At 38.1% G+C, this 23604-nt stretch overlaps 1 protein-coding gene and 1 long non-coding RNA gene across 45 annotated transcripts in view; one reads left to right on the forward strand and one right to left on the reverse strand.

Annotated features, from left to right (window-relative positions):
• Positions 1-23604, forward strand: part of NRXN3 (neurexin 3) — a 1691350-nt gene that overhangs the window by 1293163 nt on the left and 374583 nt on the right. For all 44 annotated transcript variants that reach the window (XR_010136857.1, XR_010136859.1, XR_010136858.1 and 41 more), the window contains 1 exon segment: positions 3975-4156. Coding sequence is in view for 39 of the 44 variants with exons in the window: in XM_054529674.2 (XP_054385649.2) it covers positions 3975-4156 (182 nt within the window). In the remaining 5 variants the exon portion in view is untranslated.
• The window catches only part of LOC129049948 (uncharacterized), a 55806-nt gene continuing 35972 nt past the window's right edge, over positions 3771-23604 (reverse strand). The window contains exons 2-3 of the long non-coding RNA XR_008513372.2: positions 4480-4544; positions 3771-4237 (exon numbers count right to left, since the gene is read on the reverse strand). This is a non-coding gene — a long non-coding RNA (uncharacterized LOC129049948). The remainder of the gene's footprint in view (positions 4238-4479; positions 4545-23604) is intronic.

Here is a 23604-nt window from a genome sequence, read left to right on the forward strand (position 1 = left end):
TAGCTTGTTCCATAACTTTCACCCAGGACTCTTTTATGATTGCATGGAAGACTGATCCTTTTCTTCTGCTGGATCACTATCCCAAGCACACACTCACAGAACACATACCAAAACACTCTGTCAATATTACCATCAGCTCCATCACAGTAAGTAGTTAGCCAATTATGAAAACAGTAAGCCAGACCCATTATTTGCAGGTTGTGAGTTAAAAAAAGAAAAAAAAGAGTCATCCTTGTTGACTATTTGAAGGTGAGATGTATGCTCTTAATCTATGTTAGTGGTGACTGTGTAGAGATTTCATTCCTGGAATACTGTGTTGGTTAAAACTCAGCAAAGCAACCTCAGCTGCTTGCAAACTTGCAAATCCTGCAGTGTTAAATGGCCAAAATGTTACTATAGCAATTTTTTCTTCAGTTGAATTGGTCAGTTTTTGCCAACAAGGATGAAGTTTACATGATTCTGAATATAAATATAAGTAGTATGATCTTGCATCAGCATACTGAACACGGTGAGAAACCAGCAATCAGAAGTACGAGGCTCAGGGGAGAAAGCATGTAATGTGGTATAGCATGGCTCAGAAATGAAAATCTTTAATGAATTAAGAGGAGGTTCTTATAGTTCCCAGGATTTTCCCAAGAAGTTGATTTGTAATCCACATTTTAAAATAACACAATTAACTTTTTTATTTGAATATATAAAACAAAATAATTCTATGTTTCCTGTAGGACTCTAGGCATTTTATATTTAAATTAACACAAAGTATGTATTTACCTTTAAAAACCATGCAAGATGGCAAAGCATGAAATGTAAAGAGAAAAAACAACAACAATATCAGAGCAGAAAATTATAATTGTTAATCACCTTCCTCTAATATCCCATAGCATTGGATTACGGGAGCATTCAGGGCCTTTATTCACTCTTACCACCAAATACTTTACCAAGAATAGATATTTTCATATTTTTTTCTTCATAGCAAAGTAATCGTATGCCAGGTACTTTGTATCTTTTATGCTTTCTTCACCTGTAAAGTTAGAATCATCTAACATAGTGACATTGTAAATTCAGAATAACAAAAGCAATACAAATAATTTTAAATCAAATTTTTTGTCTATCCTATCAAATATTGTCATAGCGAAGTTTTGTTTTTTGTTTGTTTAAAGATTAAAGCCACTGTGACTTTCTAACCATATATAAGAAATTGTATATTTATGTATTAAAATATTCTTCTCCTTTGTATTGGAGAACTGAGAATTACTGTTAGGATTGTGGATGAAAACTACAAGTAAAATGCTTAAGGTTATTGATATGGTGAGATGGCCAGACAAGCTTTTGAAAACATGCCAAATTTGGGGGCTGTGACTTTGTTTTCATTCTGCTTTAGTCTGATAAAAAGATGTGAAAAGAACTAAGTACAGACAACTGTTTGCCCCATTGGTATAGTTTATTGATACAGTTTATTGTGTAATTACATTGGTATGTGGTGAAAAAAGGCTTTCAGAGGTAGAAGGCTCAGGCTGGAGACTTGAAGTGGTACCATTTAAATCAGATAATTGAGCCTCTGTTTCCAAATCTGTAAAACAGTGTTAAGATATAAAATATCCCATACAATTGTTGCAAAGATTCAGCGAATGAATTTGAAAATATTTTGCAAACTGTAAAGCACCATGTGTATGTTGCTATCAATTTTTTGACTTGTTATTTTTGTAGTGACAAAATTATTTCCTGATAGAGTATGAATTTATCTCTGTAGCAGAATCCACTATATATTTAGGATAGAAAAGTAAAAGATTTTTATAAATTGCCATGAAATGTCACAGGCTGATTTGCATTTTTTGGTGATTCTATACATTAATCACTGAGTAACCTTCAGTTTTCCAAATAAAGAATAAAGAGAGTGGTGATGACATTTGTAATCATCTACAGAGGAATTATTTAAATTCTTCACAGATGGAGCGATATCAAGGGTAAATCATTATAGCCACATTTCTAATTTTAAGAAGCTTTGAGGGTGTTTGTAGATGGTAGGAAGTAAACATTGTTTTGCGTATAGAATTAATCATAAACTTTGCATACCACAATTCCAAATCCTCCAGATGAGTGTACAGGGCTTTCCAGACACCATCCCCTAAGGATTGAGAAATTCATAAAAGGAAAATAATGTTATGCTACATGTAATACACAAATTGAGCAAATTGGAGCAACTAGAATAGTGACCTTTCAAAGAAGACAAATTAGATTCTATATGCCTCAGAATTTAATGAGTCTTAGTGCTTTAGGAAGGATGACATATGACACATATTACTAATTCTAGTCTCACAAGAGTTAACTTTATTATTTCTCAACAAGATGAATAACTCACTTCTTCTTTGGTCAACATAATTCTACTTAATATTCTCTGTAAACTAGCTCTGGGAATACATGCGGACCAGTGCTTGAGATTTTTAGTAAATGTAAAAGGTATCTGAATGGTTGTCTAATGCTGCTTTAAAATAGTTTTAAGGGTTGGAACATGGTCACTGAGAAATACACAAGAAAATCTGTTACCAAATGTGCTCTGAATTTTGAGACGAGTAACCTGTGGAAGTATTCGCTATGGGTAACACCACTTGCCTAAAACCAAAGAGGCAACAAATGGCATAGTCTTTTCTGGTCGCCAAATCTAAATGATTTTCTCCAACTGAGATCAAAAATGTGTTTCTTAAAATATACTTTTTATAATTTCTGAAATATAAATATTTTCTTTATTTTTATTCCCATTTGCTTTGTAAGTAGTTCTAAATTAATATATTCTTAGTAACTCCTGAGTTCATATGGATAATAGTAAAAACACAAGTAAATAGTAAACATACTGATAAGCCCACTAATCATAATTGACAACTACCACTTGTCATGTTCAAATCTCATTATCCTGTGATGTTTTTTCTGTTTCTTGTATCTTCTTCCTAAGATTTAGTTTGAAAAAGGAAAAGAAAATGTATTTAATGCCAGATAAATACCACCACTAGGGAATAAAAAAAAAAGGTTCATTTTTAAAAGACTCCGGGAGGCCAGGTACGGTGGCTCAAGCCTGTAATCTCAGCACTTTGGGAGGCCAAGGCAGTCGGATCACAAGGTCAGGAGATCGAGACCATTCTGGCTAACATGGTGAAACTCCGTCTCTACTAAAAATACAGAAAATTAGCCGGGCGTGGTGGCATGTGCCTGTAGTCCCAGCTACTCGGGAAGCTAAGGCAGGAGAATTGCTTGAACCCAGGAGGCAGAGGGTGCAGTGAGCCGAGGTTGCACCACTGCACTCCAGCCTGGGCGACAGAGCGAGCGAGACTCCATCTCAGAAAGAAAAACAAACAAAAAAAAAACTCCTGGAAATCATTTTTGTTACCATGTTTATAGCAACATAATAGTGAAATAGGCAAATGCATTTAGTCACATAACTTGGTTTTCTTGGGCCACTACTTTCTTTCCTGTGGGAGTGGGAGAAGGTACAAGCAGGAGAGACATGATGCCTTTGGACTGCTCTGTTACCTTCAGTTTTGTAAGGCTCCTGGCTCCACTGACCAGATTATGCTGACAGCTAAGAGATAGGGGACTAGTTTTCTATCTTGTACCTGTCCTGGCCAAGATGCAAAATGAAGCCTACTGTTGAGGAAGACCAGAAAGTTGTTTATTGCAATGTACCCAGGCTCCCAGACTTAGGATGTTATTTACCCTCCACCGTTATGCAGCAGGAACTTAAGATGTTAAGAACGACTCTTACCACCATCTGCTTTGTTATGCATTCATTCTGCCTGCATCTTTAATTTGGGGTGATAGCTGCCTTCAGAAGCTTTGGGAGCCATTCCTCTCAGTAACCAAATACTGTCCCATGGGGGACATTTCCTCTCTTCAGCTGTTCTGTGTAGGGTCTCAACAGCGTGCTACAGCTGGCTGTATGCAATATAGTGCCTTGATGTCTCCCTCTCTTCTTGCTGTTGCAGCTGGCGCTACGTACATCTTTGGGAAAAGCGGTGGACTCATCCTCTACACCTGGCCAGCCAATGACAGGCCCAGCACGCGCTCTGACCGCCTTGCCGTGGGCTTCAGCACCACTGTGAAGGATGGCATCTTGGTCCGCATCGACAGTGCTCCAGGACTTGGTGACTTCCTCCAGCTTCACATAGTGAGTACCCGGCCTTGGCCTGGATTTTCTTGTCTTACTGGTGGGCTGAGTTGGTGATTCAGGTAGATGCAGCAGAACATTCTAGATCAATATGGCAAAGGTGCACATGCTTATAAAAATTGTTTTCAGATGTGAACCATCATACTTATAGGGTTCCTGGGGAAAAAAATTTAAAAACTCTTCCTTCTTCCCCATGTATATAGAGAGGAAAAAGAAATTCATTCTTTGCATGCTTCCTTCCCAACTGTATGGCTTGGCCTGTGGCAGAACATTTAGCAGACTTCTGGGGTATATTTAAGAGATTTACCTGGTGTGGATCTTACCTGGTGCAAGCAGCAAAGCCAAGTGGAATGTTAACAATCTCCTAGGCTGGGATTTGGCAAACCTTCTGTAAAGAGACATATAGTAAATATTTTGGACTTTGCAGGTTAGATAGTCTCTCTCAGAGCTACTCAGTTCTGCCTTTGTAATGTGAAAGCAGCCACAGACAATACATTTTTTTGAAATGCGTGAGACTGTATTCCAATAAAAATGTATCTGTAAAAACAAGCTGCAGGCCATAATTTAGTGACCCCTGTCCTAGGCTTCAAACATCACTGTAGAGATGTAATAAATGTGTGATGAAAACTGAGACCGGAGTGCCAGAGTGGGCGGGGCAAAAGGGAAAAAGAACAGTGATCAAGAGTTGAGTAATTCATGTGTATTGCATAGTCAACATTTTGCTTTTGGTCTTGTATATATGCGCTTAATAGCACTGCATCCTCAATCCCTGTAGATCATAAGAACACAGCAAACGCTAAGAAATTAAAAATGATTAAGAAGAAAAAATTCTTTTGTTATAAGGATGGAAAATATTTTTATAGCAACAATTAACCCATTTTATCACCTGTGCAGTCTGCAGTTAAGAAAGTAGGCTAAAGAGAGATATGATTCTCATCCATAAGTACCCAAAGTGCAGTCTCCAAGAGCAAAGAGAGGAATTGTTCTCATTGGTTAGCAATGACAAGGCTAGAAAGAATGGATTTAATTTGGAGCAATAAGAATTTAGTTTAAATAGCAGGAGGAAAAGGCAGTTAAGAAAAAAGATCAACTGGGGATTACTACCAGCCTCTAAAAACGAGGAAAAGGAACATTGATTAGGAATCTCTGAATCAGAGTTTTGCTAATGTGCAGGTGTATAGAGAGAAGCAGAGGATACAATTTCATTGCTGGTCTCTGGAGTTGGAGATGGCTGGCCGGAATCACGCATGACAAGCCCAGCTCCCACAGCAGTGCACATGTCTGGCACTTGCTCTTCCAGCATGCCTTGGAAATGAGAGCAGCTTAAAGTCCTAGGCTTGAGCTGGAAGTTGGTCTAGCCCCAGTATAAGCCAGATCAGGGCAAGACTCTGCTTAGCTTAAGGAAGAACTGGTTAGAGATGATCACCTTCAAAATGTGGCGGAGGAGTCTTGAATAGAGTTGTGATCTTTTCAATTCTTTCTCAGATGCTTCAGGAACCATATGGTGCTATGAGCCTGAGCTAACACATTTTAAAAAGCTGTGCCAAGGAGCAAAAAGAAAGGCAGCCATACTTACTACACTTTATCTTTATTTGGCCTCTAAGAACCACCATAATTTACAAAACTCTGTGAAATTTATGCTACATATAACTTAATGACTATTTCATGGCGGCTATAACTAGGCTATTATTACCAGCTCACTTGCATTTCCACAGTGATTTATCTTCTTTTTTTGTTCATTGTGACTTCCTAAGAAAAATATGATTTGGCACAGACATGAGCATCTTTTTGAGTCAAATGGTGTACTACTGTTTTATCCATTCCTGCTCATTCATGTTTTGTAGAACATCTCCACTTTTAAGAGAGAGGTTTTCCTATTTCCTCATGGTTTACTTGAAATTAGCAGTGCTTTAATAAAATTGTCATGCAGATTATGGTAACTTCTAGGAGGAACCAGAACATTCCAGTATATTATAATATGCCATTATAAAGTTCTGTCATTTCTTTGGGGTCTTTGAAAAGTGAATGCTCTAAACATACTTTGAGATTCAAGTAACATTCATTTGTGTGTATTTATTAGTGTGTGTATTCTGTATAAGCATACCCATTAGATTTGACATAGTATAATATTATTTTCTTTGTATGAGCAAAATTACCAGACATTTTATATCAAAATGTAAAGAGCCCCCTGGGTTACTGTAGACACTTGGGTGATACAGCCGATTGCTTAAACGTTCTGTGAAAGCCCAGTAGATTTTCCTTCAAATCTTAGATTAGGAAATGATGTCACCTGACCTTTTCAGAAAAAAAGAAAAAAGGATCCTATGCTGTGGGGAATCTATGTGATTCTAGAGTGACCCTGACATGTTCATGGCCCTCTCGAGCACGGGGCCCCTTCATGGGTCTAGTCATTTGAAGCCGTATTTTATTTCCTTGCAGATTATCTCTTTGTCTACTCTGAAGAAGGCAGGTTTCTTATCATACTTGAAAGTAAAGAAATCCAAGTAGAAGACTAAATGGCTTAATTATGAAACCAGCTTTTTGTTTTGGACATTTAAGTAGATGCATCAGGGAAACAAAGCCATAAATACTTATTAAGATATTTTTATAGCTTTTACAATCTGTAAAAGGTGGTTCTGTTTGTTGAATGGTTTGTTTTCTTGTACTAAAGAAAATTACTCAAGAGAGAAAGAGCTTTGGGGCCGTTAATGATAGTGGAAGGGATTGAGCATAAGGCAGAAGTTGCTATTTCACCTTACAGTTTGCCTAGAAGAGAAACCTCCTGGGAAAAAGAAAAAGTGATAGAAGACACAAGGGGGAGATGAAAGCAGCTGGCTTACTCCGTTTTTTTACTGCTATAACAGAATACTTGAGATTTGGTAATTTATAGGGTACATAAATTAATTTCTCACAGTTCTGGAGGCTGGGAAGTCTAAGATCAAGGTGCTGGCAGATCTGGTATCTTGTGAGGGCCCAGTCTTCACCTCTAAGGCGAGCACTGCATCCTCAGAAGGGGAGGAACCCCATGTTTTCACATGGCAGAAGAGCAGAAAGAGTGAACCCACTCTTGCAAGCCCTTTTTAGGATAGCATTAACCTATTCATGAGGGCAGAGCCCTCATGACCTAAGCGCTTCCCAAAGGTCATACCTCCCAACACTGCGGCATCGGTGATCAAGTTTCCAGCACATGGAATTTTGGGAGACACATTCAGAGCATAGCAGCAGAAGAAATTCCAGGGATAAGGGAAGAGGACAGGGCTCTGCCTACCGATGTGCTTCAACAAGGGATTACATGGGGGCAAAGCTTCATCCTTTGAATATGAGTGTTCGTTATAAAATAACAACAACAACAAAAACCTAAAGTACTTTGGTGCTACTTCTGAGTGGTGGTCAGGCTAGTAAAGTTGGTCAAAAACAAAGTACAAACTCTAAAATTAGCCAGTGGGGTGTGTGTGTGTGTGTGTGTGTGAGAGAGAGAGAGAGAGAGAGTATGTGTGTGTGTGTGTGTGTGTTGGGGAGAAGGAGAAGAGACAAAGAAAGCTTGTATTTTTTTAACTTTCCAAGAAGACAGTTCCTAGAAATTCCTGAAGTGTTTTGAGCAACATCAACATTGTCATTGGAATATTTCCTTTTTACCCCCAAGTGGACTTATTTGAAGGAAGAGAAAATGCTCTTCCAAGAACACTAGAGAGCCTGACCCTGGGGTAAGCAGCCACTCTAGAATAGCCCCAGGGCAGGAGTGGCAAATAGGCTTCATCTTGCCTGAAAATTCTCAGTGCCTCACTCTCTCTCTTCAAGCTTTACACCAGGGTTTATGAGAACAGCGGGCAAATCCGCAGGTAGGAGATGTAGCTTCCATTCGTCATGTCTGCCACATGTGCAGAAGTGAGGTTTTGTGAACGTGTACTACACATTCATCACATCTGCTCTAAGCTCCACACTATCCCTCCGCATGTGCTCGAATTTTCCCATTTCTTTTCCTTTGTTATCCTGAAATCCCTACGTATTAAAATTTCTTTGGAAAAGTGGTATCTTAAGCTCATGTTGCACTGCAAGTCCTGGAATGATTTATTAATTCATTTAAAGTAGTCGATCTTCTTGCCATCCTTCTTATACCAGCCTAAAGTCAGCTCCTGTGACAGAATTTAAGTTTTGATAGGAAAGTTGGACAGAAAGGAGGAAAAGTGGCCATGGCTAGTTTGAGGATGTGCAATGTTGTGTGGGATGGTAGAAATGAGTGGGAAAACTTGGGCAAAATGAAGGCATTTGTGTCCTAGATTGAGTAATTGGGGCAAATGAAGAAAGGGTCACCAAGACGGTTGAGTGCTATGAGCACTTTTTTTCTTTTGTATATGTATTTTAAGTTCAGGGGTACAAGTGCAGGTTTGTAGGCTTGTTACATAGGTCAACTCGTGTCATGGGAGTTTGTTGTACAGATTATTTCATCGCCCAGGTATTAAGCTTAGTATCCATTAGTTATTTTTCTTGATCCTCTCCCTTCTCCCACCCTTCACCCTCCCAAAGGCCCCAGTGTGTGTTGTTCTCCTCTATGTATCCATGTGTTCTTATCATTTAGCTTCTACTTATAAGGGAGAACATGCAGTATTTGGTTTTCTGTTCCTGTGTTACTTTGCTAAAGATGGTGGCCTCCAGCTCCATCCATGTCCCTGCAAAGAACATGATTTTGTTCTTTTTTATGGCCGAAGAGCACATTTTTTCTATTTCGTGATTTGCTCAGATTGTCTTTCATTCTGGCCAAGGGAGCAGAGGTTCTTATTTCTCTTGCTACTTTCTTTTAAACCTAAAGTCTTTCCACTCATCTGGGCCTTATAAAAGTTAAATAGGTTTTGACAAAAAGTGTTGAACAACACAGGCATTTGGTCATTTTAAAAAATCAGAGAGGGCCAGGAGATAAAAATTATTTAGAAATTGCTTGCCTCAAATTAACTAACATTTCTTTGTTTTTGGTTTACATTCCATGATGCAATATTTTCTGAATCAATTATAAACTGTTATATTAATAAAATTTTGAATTAAGCATGTTTGAAAAAGGCAAAGAGATCTTTTTTGAAGTATATGTGCATGAAATGAGATTCTGTAAAGCGAGGGTGTCTTAGGGTAGAGGAATTTTTAAAATCTATTTCAAATATTAGTTTCCTTCCATTGAAATCAATTGTTGAGGAATTAAAGCTCAATTTTGGAGAAAAGCTGCTATCACTTGCAAGTGACATCTGCCTATTGACCCCACATCTAGGCTTTATGAAATGGTGTCATGTTACACTCACCTTCATTTACGCAACAGGGAAAAAAACTGAATAGGACTAGAGAAGAGATTAGCATGAAGTGCTTGTTATTACTATCATGAAACTCTTGTCAACCTCTTTCACCATCTACAAAATAGAAGGTCGGGGAGAACTGGGCAATAATTAGCTTCCCTTTATGTAGTTAATGCTGAGTATAAAAAAGACATCCTATTAATTTCTTTCTCCCTGTATGTAATTTACAGTGAATCCTCTTGGATTCATTTTTTAATTATGAGCCTTTCAGGAACAGTGAAAATTTATGTGTTAAGATATCTGTTTTGTTTGACAAGAATCTATAACCTTCCCCAACTATTTACTTCCTGACTTAAAATGTAGATTCTTACATACACGAGGATGAGGGGCAGACAAAGAACTGCTGTCCAGACTGACCCCCATTTCACGGTGGCAAAGTGTTCTCCTTCCAAAAACTGGAACTTTGAAAACAGATTGATAATATTCTATCAGTGTCATATTTGGGGAAATTGGATATTTATTAAGTTTTACTTGTATATTATTGTTTTTACATAATTTATAGCACCCAATGAGAGTCCTGTAGAATAAATGGAAGTAAAGCTGAATGATGATGAATGGTCTGTTCCTCCCATCTATTGCATTTATAAATTGCCAGCCTGGATGCTTCATTTGGGCTGTCTCTATGTGGGATATTTACAGTAAACCATCAGCATCTGCTGGGATAGTTCTTAGTAAGGTTAGGTGGCTGTTAGCTTAGATTCATCTCTGGGTTTGGCCAGTGACAGAATTGGATTTGAGTCAAGAACTGTATTGGGGGAACTTTCCAGTGGAGTACAGAAGAATGTTGGTGTTTTTGAGACTGGCAGCGCAAATAAAAAAGGAACGGACAAGAAAACAACAGAGGTATCCAACAGATGCAATTTCGTTTCCCATAGAGTGCTGTGCACTGCAGGTTGACTCCGTATTTCCTTCCATCGCTGTTTGCTCTTAGTGAAAAAGACCTCTTTGGGTTTTCTGGGCTTAGAAGTTTTTCCAGATCATTAGTCACTTATATGGAGAGGACCTGCTGGGCATTGTCTCTCCAGCTTTCAGCTTAGCCATGCTATCCCAGCAGAGTCGGAGAAGAAGGTGGGAGAAGGGAGTAGAAGTGATGATTGGATGAAGTGACTGCTTATGTAACCTGGACCAGAGGCAGCTATCTGCAGCAGAGCTGTTGTGTTTTCTCAGATCTCTATTATTCCCATGATATTTCTATCTAAATCTGTTTACTTTGATTCCACACATGGTTTTGAGAGACGGCAAGCCATAGTAGAAAGATGTGCTTAATTTGAAACCAAAAAAAAGTTGGATTTGAGTTCCATTTCTGTCAGTGAGCTATGTGACTTTCAGCAAGTCATTCTACTACTTGGAGCTTCAGCTTCCTCTTCTTCTAAATGGGCATAAAATATTATGTTGCAGGGTTTTCTCAAAGATCAAGTGAAATAAAGTATTTAGAAGCTGTTCATTATCAGCAAAACACTGCACTAATGGAGAATGGTAGTTTTCCGAATAAAATGGGTGCTGTAGAGGTGATGACTGCATTAGAGAAACATATATAGAAGGAAAGTTTTAGTTTAATTATTTGTATAAGTCTGCTGGGACTTTCTAGGCAAAATTTTTAAATTTGTTTCATCTGATCAAATGTCAATTTTATGAATTAACCAGATGCACAATGAAGACTTTTGGAGCATCTCTTTAGCATAAAGTGAAGAAGCAGTTACCTCAGAGGGAATTTAGGTCATGACCTTGGTTAGGTCAATAGGATAAGTGACCCTATAGCCTCCTTGGTGTCTCATTATATAGCATTGTGTCTCTATCCCTGTTACAAGATGATAATGCATTGCGCTTCTTTTCTCTTTAGTATAAGTTTCCAAAGGGCTCTAGACTCAGCAGTGAAATTATCACCTGCCTTGCCCTGAAGTTTATTCTTTAATTGTATTGACCATGGGAAAATATGCCGCTTCGCATGAAAACAGGGAAAGAAGAGAAGAAGGAAGAGAGGGAAAGAGGAGAAGAGGAGGAAGAAGGAGGAAAATAAGGAAAATAAAAGAGCAAGAAGATGATGACAATAACCATGACCATCACCACCACCAATAGAAGTAGTAGCAGCAGGAAAGCAAAACCTTTCTAGATAGGCCTAGTATCAAAATGGTTTTAGACTCTCCTTGGGTACCAGATAAAGTCCCAAAGGGCTTGGTCGTATACTCGGGGATAGAACCCCCACAAAATGTTGCTAGAACCAAAGTCCTAATGGAGGTACAGCCAGACTGTGGGGAGCTAAGTAGGTCTTGCCACCAAGTAAACTGGAAACCTAAAACCATAAATATAAACAGAAATACTTCATAGATTTGGATTCCCCAAAATATGAAGGAAAAGTGAATTATAAATTTACTGTGCAAGTGAAATGTAAAAAAATGCAATCATAAAAATCAAGTTGACAAAGTGTGTGGAAAATAGGTTATGGCTGATAGGAAATTATGAGAAGGAAAGGCCAAATGGCTATATCTTTCTCATTTATGGTTCATACAAGAGCCCATAGACTGTTAGTTAATGACAGTTATGTTTCAGAATCCTCAATGCATACAAATATGAATTTTGAAAAACTAAGATGAAGAGAATTTAGCTCCTGAGCATCATTCATTATATATATAAAAATTGAGTTTTTATTATGTGTCAGGAAAAGTGCTGTGTGTTGAGGGCACTGTGACCAACCTTGGCTTGCATAGCATTAACAGGCTTGAAAGGCCACGACAATTACAAAAACAAGAAATTAGGTTTTCTACTCATTATGAGATGATGTATATACAACTCTTGCACAACTCCTGGCATATAGTGAGCTTTCATTCATAGATAGATTTTGATATTATTGTTACTCGAAGATTTTTCTTCAACTCACTCATTTTAACTCAAAAACTTGTTATATTTTATTTTCCTAAGCAATGAATAAACTTTAATCAGGCCTCTGAAATTTGAAATGAAGCAATTTAAAATTCTAAGGAGCTGGGATGTTACTGATTTAAAGACAGCTGGGTGGCATATTTACTGGGTTATTGCAGTTATCAAGCTAGCTGAATAAGTTCTGAATAGCAGAAGCTTTTTAGATATATGAATCTAAAATGCAACAAGCAAGGAAAACTCTAAGTGCCATCATGTGAGTGCTGGGGCTCACAGGACTTAATGGCAAGCCTCCCTTAACACCATCAGTTGGATGAATTATCTCATTGACCCACCGCTTACACTGCTACTTGTCATTACTCCTGGGGTATTGTTCAGTGCAACAGGGCAAGAAATAACTCATTGACTCCCTGAAGCTATAGGTGATGGATTTTAGATCCCTAGCTGTATTCAGAAGGCATAGGAGCTCAGTGTATTGATGGGGGAATTCATTAGCCACCCACTCCACAGAATCAGTTTCTTAGATCCTGGTGCTGTCACTGCTGCTGTTGCAACTTGTTAGTGTTTCAGGGACAGATGTCAGAGGGAACTATATAACTACATTAGCCTCACAGATAGTACTGACAGCCAGACCTGTCATTTCCTGGCCTGCAATGACAACTCTGGAGCCTAGAATCACTTAAAGACATTTAGATAGGCCCTGTTGATCCGATCAAGCTAACCTTCATCCTGAAATCAATTCATACTCAGGATGACAGGAAACGAGTTGTCATTAAGGCTCATATTCTATTTTTGAGTCCTTAGTTAACCTCTTATAATTCAGTTTATTTTTCCTCTTCCATTTCTGTAAAATGGCAGGTAATTTAATGGCATAGATTATTACTTCCTACATTTACTCGGGAGCATGTGTTTCAGAGACCATCTTAAGTTGGTACCATTACTATCACTTTCCGCTAATATTGATTGACAAAATACCAGGTACCAGACACTGTGCAAGAACTTTATTTACACTGTCTTATAATGAGCTCACGACCACTCAGTGAGGTAGTCACTATTAATATCCTCATTTTATAATTGGGGCAACTAAATTTTAAAGAAGCTAGAGCATTTTCCCAAGATAGCACTACTAATAAACAGCTGAATGGGCTTTCAAATGCAATTCTGACCCTTAATTTCTATTATACCCCTAATGAAAGTTTTAGAGTAGAAAGCATAGTGGTAATAATTTTAACTTAATTCATACTTACGAAACAGCAATTTACTTGGGATTGTTTGAGATGTGAAGAAAGTTAACATCTAGCCGGGAGGTAGGGAGGAATGAAAATCATATGTACGAATCTTTTTAAAAACAGAATCAGCTATATACCAAAGAAGGTAAAAATACTGCTGGTTGCTGAGATTTTTTTTTTTTTATGTACATAGATGGGATGGGACAGATTTTGACTAGTGGAATCTGAAGAAAGAGCATACCTGATGACGATACCAGCATGAGTGTCGTATCAAAGGAAATACAGGATGTGTTCTCAAATTCATGAATTCAATTGGACCAGAAAGAATGGCATAAGAAAAAAGACAGGTAATATGGATTAGCACAAAGAACATACGATTTAGGGGCAATTGGTCTCTGATTCAAGGTCTAGTTCTGCCTCCAACTAGTTCTGTAGCCTCGGATGAATAATTTGACTACTCCATAAAATGCAGATGGCAATAATGCCAATTTGTAGCTCTGTGAATATGTATAACCTATGGAAAAATGCCCAATGAATTATCTGGTTCATAGTGGATGTTCCATTAATGATAGCCATGTTCTTGTGTTTTCTTTGGTTTTCTTCCCAGGTACTTTAGGGACATAGTGTAGAAGATTTGAATTTTATATCGATGATAGTTTGTTTCTGAAAGCAAAAGGAAGACATTTAAAGATTTTTTTAGAAGCAGATGAAATGCCCAGCACTTAATTTTTAGGGAGATTATTTTGGCTCTGTTAAAAGAATGTTGTTCCGTGGGTTCAAGGAAAACAGCAGGGTCTTGAGTAAATGTTTCTAGAGAAACGTTTTTAAAGACTTATTCTATGATGATGAATATAGGAAGGTAATGAGGATAAAACCAAAGAACAGTTCAGAGATTGAATCAGCAGGTGTTGTCAGCTGGTTGGATGAAAAAGGAGAGAAGTAAGGAATGTCTAGATTGGGAAGGTTGTGATTTCATTACCAAAAACAAAACAGGGGACAGATAAGTAAAACAGATAAGAGTTTGACTTTAGTGATGCAAAACATAGTGCATCCAAGAGCCAGGCTGTTGAAATTTCCAATTGGAAATCCATGATGAACTCAGAGAAGAGATAAGGGCTAGAGGTGGGGACCTAGAGAATTCACAGCTTGGCAGTGACAGTGGAAGGTTTAAGGAGTGCTAACGTCTCGAGGGAGATGAATAGGACCTTGGGAAATATATACATATTTTTTATATATTTATATATATATTATTTTATATATTTATACAAATATATATATAATGTATATATAAATATATACATATACGAGATAAAGGAAGGAAAGGAAGAGAACTAAAAAGGAAAGGCTAGAGGGTAGGGGATTACCTAGATAGTAAAGTTTTACAGAAATCAAAACACTTGAGAGACTTCCAAACACAAGTTGTTCCAGAGCTGTTTTTTCCATACCCGTTAGGCCTCTTTCATCTGAAATCAGTTTATAGAGATGTCTTCTTCATCTTTATTGGTATTTATTATGGTGTATAATATTTGCCATTTCAGTCCTCTTACCAGTATTCTGCATTTCTTCTCTGTCACGGGCATTATTAACTTTGAGCCAGAGGACCCAGCATCTACTCCTAGAGAGCTGCCACCAATTAGCAGTTACCCTATGTAAATGGTAGAGGTGTAGCTACTATTCTGCCACCCTCGTAGTATTGTGGGAAAAATCCGATGACAGAATGCAAGTGAACATGCCATGTCATCATTGAAAAGTCCTACAAAATAAATAAGGTTGTTTTTATATCAATATTGGTATACCTACCACTCAGCAGAGCTCTTGGTACCTAAGGAGATGGTGGTTGGAGACCTGGAAATGAAGACCAAAGAGATGCTGAGATGGTGTAGTTTCCAATAGGAAGATTAGCAACCAGGCTAATGGCAGATCAGAGCCCAAATGTGAATGGCTCAACTGCTAGACCCTGTAAGCTGCTGTGGTTCTCAAATGATGTCCTTATCTGGTTCATCTCTCAGCTCTTGGCACCTCACCTTTTGGAGCTTCAGTTTGGAAAGGGCAATTTGGATTTAAATCAGACTGCAGTTTCCTAAAGAGAACAAATCCCCTGATCCTAGTGATCATGTGCAATGAGGCATGGAATCTGATTACCCTTATCATTACCTTAACTTGTATAGCTACAAACGTTACTAATGGTTATGAAATTATCTAGCCCTTTATTAAATGCAAAAGGTAGTACTTAGGTTACTAAACTCTTTTGAAAATAATTCCGCTGGCTGACTTTTCGCGGATAAAAACCCATATTCTTATCTGTGGAGTGTATCTTTTCGTAAGCACATCTGCATTTGCTGTTTTTTTAATTGTCCAGGCAGTATATTAGCCATTTTGTGTCTATCAGCCCATTTAGTCCTGACAACACTGTTAAACTAGTGGCATTACCTCTATTTTATGAAGTAAAAAATTAAGACTAAGAGGATTAAGTAACCATTTGTTAAAGATGTTAAGGAAAGAAAAGAGGACTTAGACTTAATCATTGATATGTTTGATTCCAGTGTAATAGATATATCCAGTGTAATAGATATAGATGTATACTGCTTTTCATAATTTTCTATTCAATATAATATAATATATGTAATATATGTTGGGTGTGTTGAATTTAGCAGGACCTGTAATATTTATTTAAATCCACAGTTAAGAATGATAAACAGGAATAGAGAATGGAACACAGAATTGTGGCTGAAGCAGCATACATAACTTAAAATAAGTCACTTCCTTTTTGGATTCAAAGAAACTCATTTTACATTACATTTGTTTGCTTCCCAGTATTTGTCTATTTTTCTCAATGACTTAAGGCACCTAATTACCACCAAGCCACTTTCTTAAATGCTCCTATGCAAAATGAAAGGCTTGGCCTGGAAACTAATCTGAGGTTTTGAATGCAGTGCGGTAGAATAAGTGTTTTAGAGGTAACTTTAGTTCCCAAATCTCAATAAAAACACTTCCAAATTTAGTGTATCAAAGAAAAGATTATTGGATAAATGCATTCTCATCTTTCAGTGTATGATAAATGCCATATCAGAAGTCCTCAAATACTCTTGATTAAAAACGCTAAATGATTTCAAATAACACAAAAACCCATTTATTCCTACTGGAGTCAGTATTTAGTTTTCTATATTTGTAATTTAAATGCAGATGTGGGTGTCTTCACAGCGACCATGGCCTGTCATCCTTTGGTCTGTTAGCTTCTAATGTCTAGCAGCAGAGTACAGTAAATACTTGAAAGCTAGTCCTTCACACTGAAAGTCACATTTATTGAAGTGGGAACAGATTCCATTTAATTTGTCCCTTACTTGATGCCTAATTCCTGAGGTTAACAGGTTTTCATGTTTGCTACTTATATGAGCAATACTAGAGCTGGTTTTGTTGCATGGCTAAACAGCAAACCTTAAATTCAATACTAGAGCGTGAAAGAGGAAAATGAGTTTTGGTGTGACATGTGAATGACGTGGTTTTCCAAAATACCGTGAATGCACAATGAATGATCCACAAAGCACAGCCACCTCTTAAAAGAAGACAAAAATCTCCCTGAGGTTTAGTTGAGAAAAGATACAGGAGCGTATAGCAAAAACTACAACATGATACACTTAGTTTTAGGTAAGATGCAGGTGGGAAGAATAGAATTTCCAAGTTAAAATTAGCCAGGCCAGCAGAAATGAGTAACCTACTGTTATGGTTTGGATCCGTGTCCCCATCCAAATGTCATGTTCAATTGTAATCCCCAGTATTGGAGGTGGGCCTTGGAGGGAGGTGGTTGGATCGTGGGAGTGGTTTTGAATGGTTTAGCACTGTCCCCCTAGTGCTGTTCTTGTGATAGAGTTCTCATAAGATCTGGTTGTGTAAAAGTGTGTAGCACCTTCCCCCCTCTCTCTTCCTCTTGCTCCAGCCATGTAAGATGTGCTAGCTTCCCCTTTGCCTCCTGCCATGATTGTAAGTTTCCTGAGGCCTCCCCAGCCATGCTTCCTATATGACCTATGGAACCATGAGCCAATTAAACCTCTTTTCTTATAAATTACCCATTCTCAGGTATTTCCTTATATCAATGCCAGAAAGGACTAATACACTGGCTTTGGTGAAAACAACTTTTCTCTTAACCACCTCCCACTGTCTGTCAAGTGTAGCTCTAAGTGCTTGGGATCCAAGAGTGAAAAAGATAGACAAACTCCCTGTCCTCATGGTACTTACATTCTAGTGGGGGAGTCCTTAATGGGCACAAGCAATCAGAAGTTGAATTTGCAGAATTTTGTGAAAATGTGCTATCATATATATTTTATTAGTTAACTAGTTAACAGGCAGGGAGGATCTCCTTCAAACTTTTGTTTTCATCTTTGTATTTTTCTTTCTTTCCCAAATTTCCACTTTAATCTCTTTCGTTCTAATATGCTCACGAGTCACTTAATGAGGAGGATGTGTTCTGGGAAATGCCCCGCCAGGCAATCTTATTGTTGTGTGAACATCATAGAGTGTACTTACACAAGCCTAGATGTTATAGCCTACTACACTCCTAGCTATATGGTATAGCCTATTGCATCTAGGCTATAAACCTGCACAGCATGTTCCTGTGATGAATACTGTAGGCAACTGTAATGCAATGGTATGTGTGTAGCTAAACATGTCTAAACAAAAAAGCACAGTAAAAATGCAGTATTATAATCTTATGGGAATGTAACAACCCAGTGGGTTCTGTTTGTCCACTGCCCAGATGGAGCCAATTTATCAAGACAGGTGAATTGCAGTAGAGAAAGAGTTTAATACATGTAGAGCTGGCTAAATGGGAGACCAAAGTTTCATTATCACTCAGATCAGTCTCCTTGAAAATTTGGAGGCTAGGGTTTTTCCAAGACAGCTTGGCAGGTAGGGGTCTGGGGGATGGGTGCTGCTGATTGGTTAGGGATGCAATTATGGGATCTAGAAAATGTTCCTCATGCACTGAGTCTGCTTCTGGGTGGGGGCCACAGGACCGGTTGAGTCAAGAGTTGTGGGCCCAGGTGGGGGACATCTGGTTGTCAGAAGTGCAAAAGCCTGAAATGACATCTCAAAAAGGCCAATCTTAGCTGCTACAATTAGGGATGTTAATTATAGGAGTAAGTGGGAAAGTTGCAAATCTTGTGACCTCCGAAATAATGGTTGGCAATTATTTAACTCTGCTTGCATCTTAGCATAATTCAGGTGTCTCTCATCCTCTTAACCTGGTGGTTTTCATTAGTTTTACAAAGCAGTTTAGTTTTTGTGAATGGTTATTATCATTTAAACTCTAAACTACATTTCTCCCAAAGTTAGCTTGGCCCATGCCCAGGAATGACCAAGGTCAAACAAGTTTGGAGGTTAAAGGCAAGATGGAGTTGGTTAGATCAGGTCTCTTTCACTGTCATAATTTTCTCACTGTTATATATTTTGCAACAGCAGTTTCAGGACCACCTTCGTATACTCAGTCCATCGTTAACCAAAATGTCACTGTGTTGCTCATGACTGTAATCAAAAAAGCACAAAGAGCTCTCTATCTGGTTCTATTGCTACTACCCTGACAACAACTATAGTTTGTTTTCAACACCAAAAGAAAATAACAACAACAAAAAATCTTCACCCTCGATTTTAGTGTCTTTTTTCTTGAAATGACTATGGCCATTTCTATTATTTCATTTTGAAATTGTGCAGAATTCCTTCTGAACATCCATCTACATTTCACAGACAACAAATTGCTAAAAGCACCTAAACACCACTAACCTGGGGGGGGAGGGGGGGAGAAAAAAAAACAACCAAAAACAAACAAACAAACCAAAGAAGACAAATCAACCAAATGAAAACCCACCCTCTCTGGTGGATAGACTGCACCATTTTTGGTAAAGACTTTGCAATCCTGCCTGGACTGGATGACTGCCTATTGCCCTAGCACTTTCCTTCCTACCCCCAGGCATTTACAAGATCACCCCTTATGGTAACAGTATTAGTACAAATGAGGTTTTTCCCTTTACTTAACTGAATGCTAGAAGAAACAGAATGGAACCACATGTTCCCTTTGATTCACACCCAAACACTGCAAAACACAGAGTATTCGCTTCCTTTTTCAAGCTGTGTGTGCACATTAAACACATGCAAACATTGGACTGAAACAGACACAGTAAGTCAGCTCTAGGGGAAAACTATAGAAGTCTTTTTTGTTTCTCTAAATCTCAATCTTTTATTTAAGCTAGGTCTTTGTAGACATTCAAAGAATGATATTTTGTAATGGTTCTCCAAAGAGCAGTTAGATGTGTCTCATCCAAATTTGTGTATTTACCTTATCATAACAGATACTGTTCTGGAACTGGGAATTTAGCATTAGCTCTCTTCTTAGAAATGACTATTAATTTTTGATAAAAAGAATAAAAAACACCACATTACATAATGGATATAAGAGAACACAGACAACATGATAGGAATATTCTGCCTGTATTTCCATGAATTGCTTCTTTGTTAAAAAGTGTTTGGTATAAATTAGGCCAGTGGTGTCCCAGCACTTTGGGAGGCCAAGGCAGGAGGATTGCTTGAGGTGAGGTGTTTGGTATAAACAGTATATTAACAAAGAATTCTCCTGTGGTATAAACCCTAACTCTAGCAAGAAGATCAAATTTCTCTTTGAGGCATGCAGTCTGAGCTCCAGTGACTCTCTGCAAGAGAACAGCTGATATTGTCACATTGTGAGTCATAGTGACTCCCAAGGATGTATTTGTGTGAATGTGGTTGGTCAGAAGGCTTTGTGTGCACTGTGACATCTTTATGCTGCAGATGCCAAGATCACAGGATCCACACAGAGCAGTTCATTTCACACAGTGGGAAATGGTGCATGTGTGTGTGTGTGTGTGTGTGTGTGTCTTTTAAAAAACCTAAACAGAACAACACTGTTCTGTGGACTCAAACTCTACAGCTAACCACCAAGGGCCATCTTATAAATTTGGACATTGAATTGCTAAAATTTGAAAACACAGCCACTCCTATTCACACTCTACCATCTGGAAATAAACCCTAAGTCACGGTGGGTGTCCATATGGAAGTCACTGTTCTGCTTCCTTTTATCTTCAGGGTAGTTCAAGGTTCGATTTCCTCCTACGGAGACTTTGTTGTTCCCATTGAGCCAGCTGTGCTGTCCCCACTGGTCATGAACCAGATCAGTACATGGAGATTCCTGAGCATATGCAGGGCAGCGGCATGAGACCATCTGAAATAGAGTCATTCCCATTGCCCCAGTACATCCTTCCTTCCTACATTCCTGGGAGAAAAGAGCAGAAACAAACGCTTTTCTTTCTTCTCTCTTTTGGGTGTTTGGTGATTTGCATACAGAAGTTAACTCGCTTCATCTACTGGATTCCAATCATTCCCTTCCTGGTTCCTGATCTTAGAGTACAGGGTGCTTCTTGCCTTCCCTTTGTCAATGTAAGGGCTTTAGAAAACGTGCCCAGCTGGTATTCTTTAAACCTCCTCCAACGCACAAATATATTTTTAAATGCAGATATTTCATATACAAGTTGATATTTCTAGTTTCTTTTTGAAAATCGGAAGGTTTAACTCTACTGGGCCAGTGTTATTCATAGCACTGGTCAACTGGAGCTGAGGAGCCATTGCCATTTTTATGGATATTCTTTTAAGCCGCCCAATCTCCGCCCACTCCCTGTCACCTCACTCGGCTTCATCCATCTGCCTGACCCCTGGAGACCTCTGATTTTGTGCTTCCTCTCACACAGAACTTGTGTTCACAATTTGGGGTCATACCTTCACATATTATATGTAAACAACACTCTGGAACGTTTTCAAAGTCACAGCTATTTTTGGTATTTAGTTTAGAAGAGGTTAGAAGTTGACTTTTACATTACTGTCTTAAAGGAATGTATTTGCCTGCTCAGAAACATCTGGCGCCTACATATAATTTGCTTTCATACATATAATTTGCTATATAGCATAACACATTGAATGATTTTGACTCAGTAGCTCGACATATTTTTTGTGTTCTTTTAAGATCTTTCATATTGAGCATAGAATTGTAATTTATTGATGAACATTTTATCTTTTCTGAGAAAAGTTGGTTATTACTCTTAAAATACATTACCTATAGTATTCATGTTTCCTATATTTTAATATATAATATTACAATATTGATGTGTCATTTTTTTTTGGTTGTTCTCTAATTAGGGGTCTTTATATGAATCTCTGATTACTTAGCAGTTCTCTGAAGGGGGCAGTCTTTCAGAGATGCATTTAAGAGCTCTGAATTCTGTTAAGAATATTAAGGAACACAATTTTTAATCTTTGCTTTTTACTCCAGGGCTTTGGGCTGTCTGTATCAAAATGCTTCAGATACTTCCTCTAGGGATTGTTTTGCCTGTTCTATACTTCAGAGAGTAAAGAATTTCTTCTCCCCACCACCCCCCATCTCCTGACAATTTCAGCTAATTTTTTTTCTTCCATTGCTTTAGGCCATTGCTTCAAGTTATATCATCTTCTGAGACTATGAATAATTCTTTCCCTTCAATTATATTGTTACCTTGAAGGTATTTATAGGCTGTGATCAAGTCCCCTGGAGTCATTGCTTTGCCAGACTTTGTAAATTTAGCTCTTACCACCTCTCCTCACATGCTTTATCTTCCAGCCTTTGTAGCACTCCTTTTGTGTGTGTGCGTGCCTATCTGTGTAGCTTCTCTGATATTTTAATATCCTTCCTAAACTAGGGAGGTCAGAATAGCACATCATATTCCAGGTATTACTGTGAGTATCAGATTTTAGAGAGTGAAATCAAGGGAGAGAATTACCTTGAAATTGAACTTAATCTATTTTGTGACTCAGAAAAATAGACAAAATGGTAGAAAAAGCTAACAGGGCACTGTCAACATGTTTTCATATATTCTAACATACTGTTAGAACAATCCTGGAAGCTTAAGGGGGAAATGATGATTTTTCTTAGAGAGAATTCTGGCTTCCATTAGATGCTTGAACCTGTCCTTTAGAGTAAGATTTTCCTTTTCTTTACAAATCCAGGCTTCAAATATGGCTATGTAATAAGATGGGTTTTTTTCCATAGTACATGAGCTCTTAAACCTGTATTATTGTTATTATTATTATTAATATTATTAGACCTGTTTTGTGGCTTAAAATTAAGAAACATCATTAAACATTTAATTTTACAATGAAGGAAACAAATTGCCATGTAAACCGTCTTGCTGCTAGCTTTAAGCTCTAGTCCAGGTCCTTCTGCATTTCATCAATATAGTAAATTGAGTAACAGCCTCTGAGGGCCCTGCAAAGAGCCAAGGTCCAATTTAACTCCCTAGTGCCAGGGTCTCCAAATGTTTTTGGTTGTCTACACATACTAGAAAAAAATTAACTCTGCACCAATTAAAAATATGTATATATGTATGTAGAATACACACATTGCTTATATTATCACACATACAGAAACATCAGGAATTTTAAAAGATAAGATTAGATACATGTATATCCCAGTATCATTCCCTGAAATTCCCATGAACCAACCTTGGCACCCCTGTGGATGCCCGCCCCACCTTGGAGACCACTGCTGTGGTGGGAACACCATGGTGACAAACGGAGCCACCACCCTCAGCAGTTCCCAGGAGGAATCCCAGTATCAATGGTTATGTACTGCAGAGCCCATAAGCGAATATTTAGTTCAGACACTCATTTTAGATATAAAGATATGGAGGTGCAGTGACTTACCTACCTAAGGTTACAGAGTTGGATGATGAGAAAGCTAGGTGTAAAATGCCAGCCTTCTAATTTATCAGATTTCAACACATGCAGAAAATACCTAGTGTTCTGTTTTAGCTGGAATCTCAGGAAAATGGGGACTGAGCTCCTGAATGAATGATGAAGAAGGAGAGGGTGAATCAATTACCAATCAGTGGTCTTAAAGGTGAAATATTGTTAGCCTAAGTAATCTCTACTCTTTTGTGTCCCTTCTATTAAACTCTCTTTA

The sequence above is a fragment of the Pongo abelii genome, chromosome 15 (genome assembly GCF_028885655.2).
Source record: "Pongo abelii isolate AG06213 chromosome 15, NHGRI_mPonAbe1-v2.0_pri, whole genome shotgun sequence".
NCBI lineage: Eukaryota > Metazoa > Chordata > Mammalia > Primates > Hominidae > Pongo > Pongo abelii.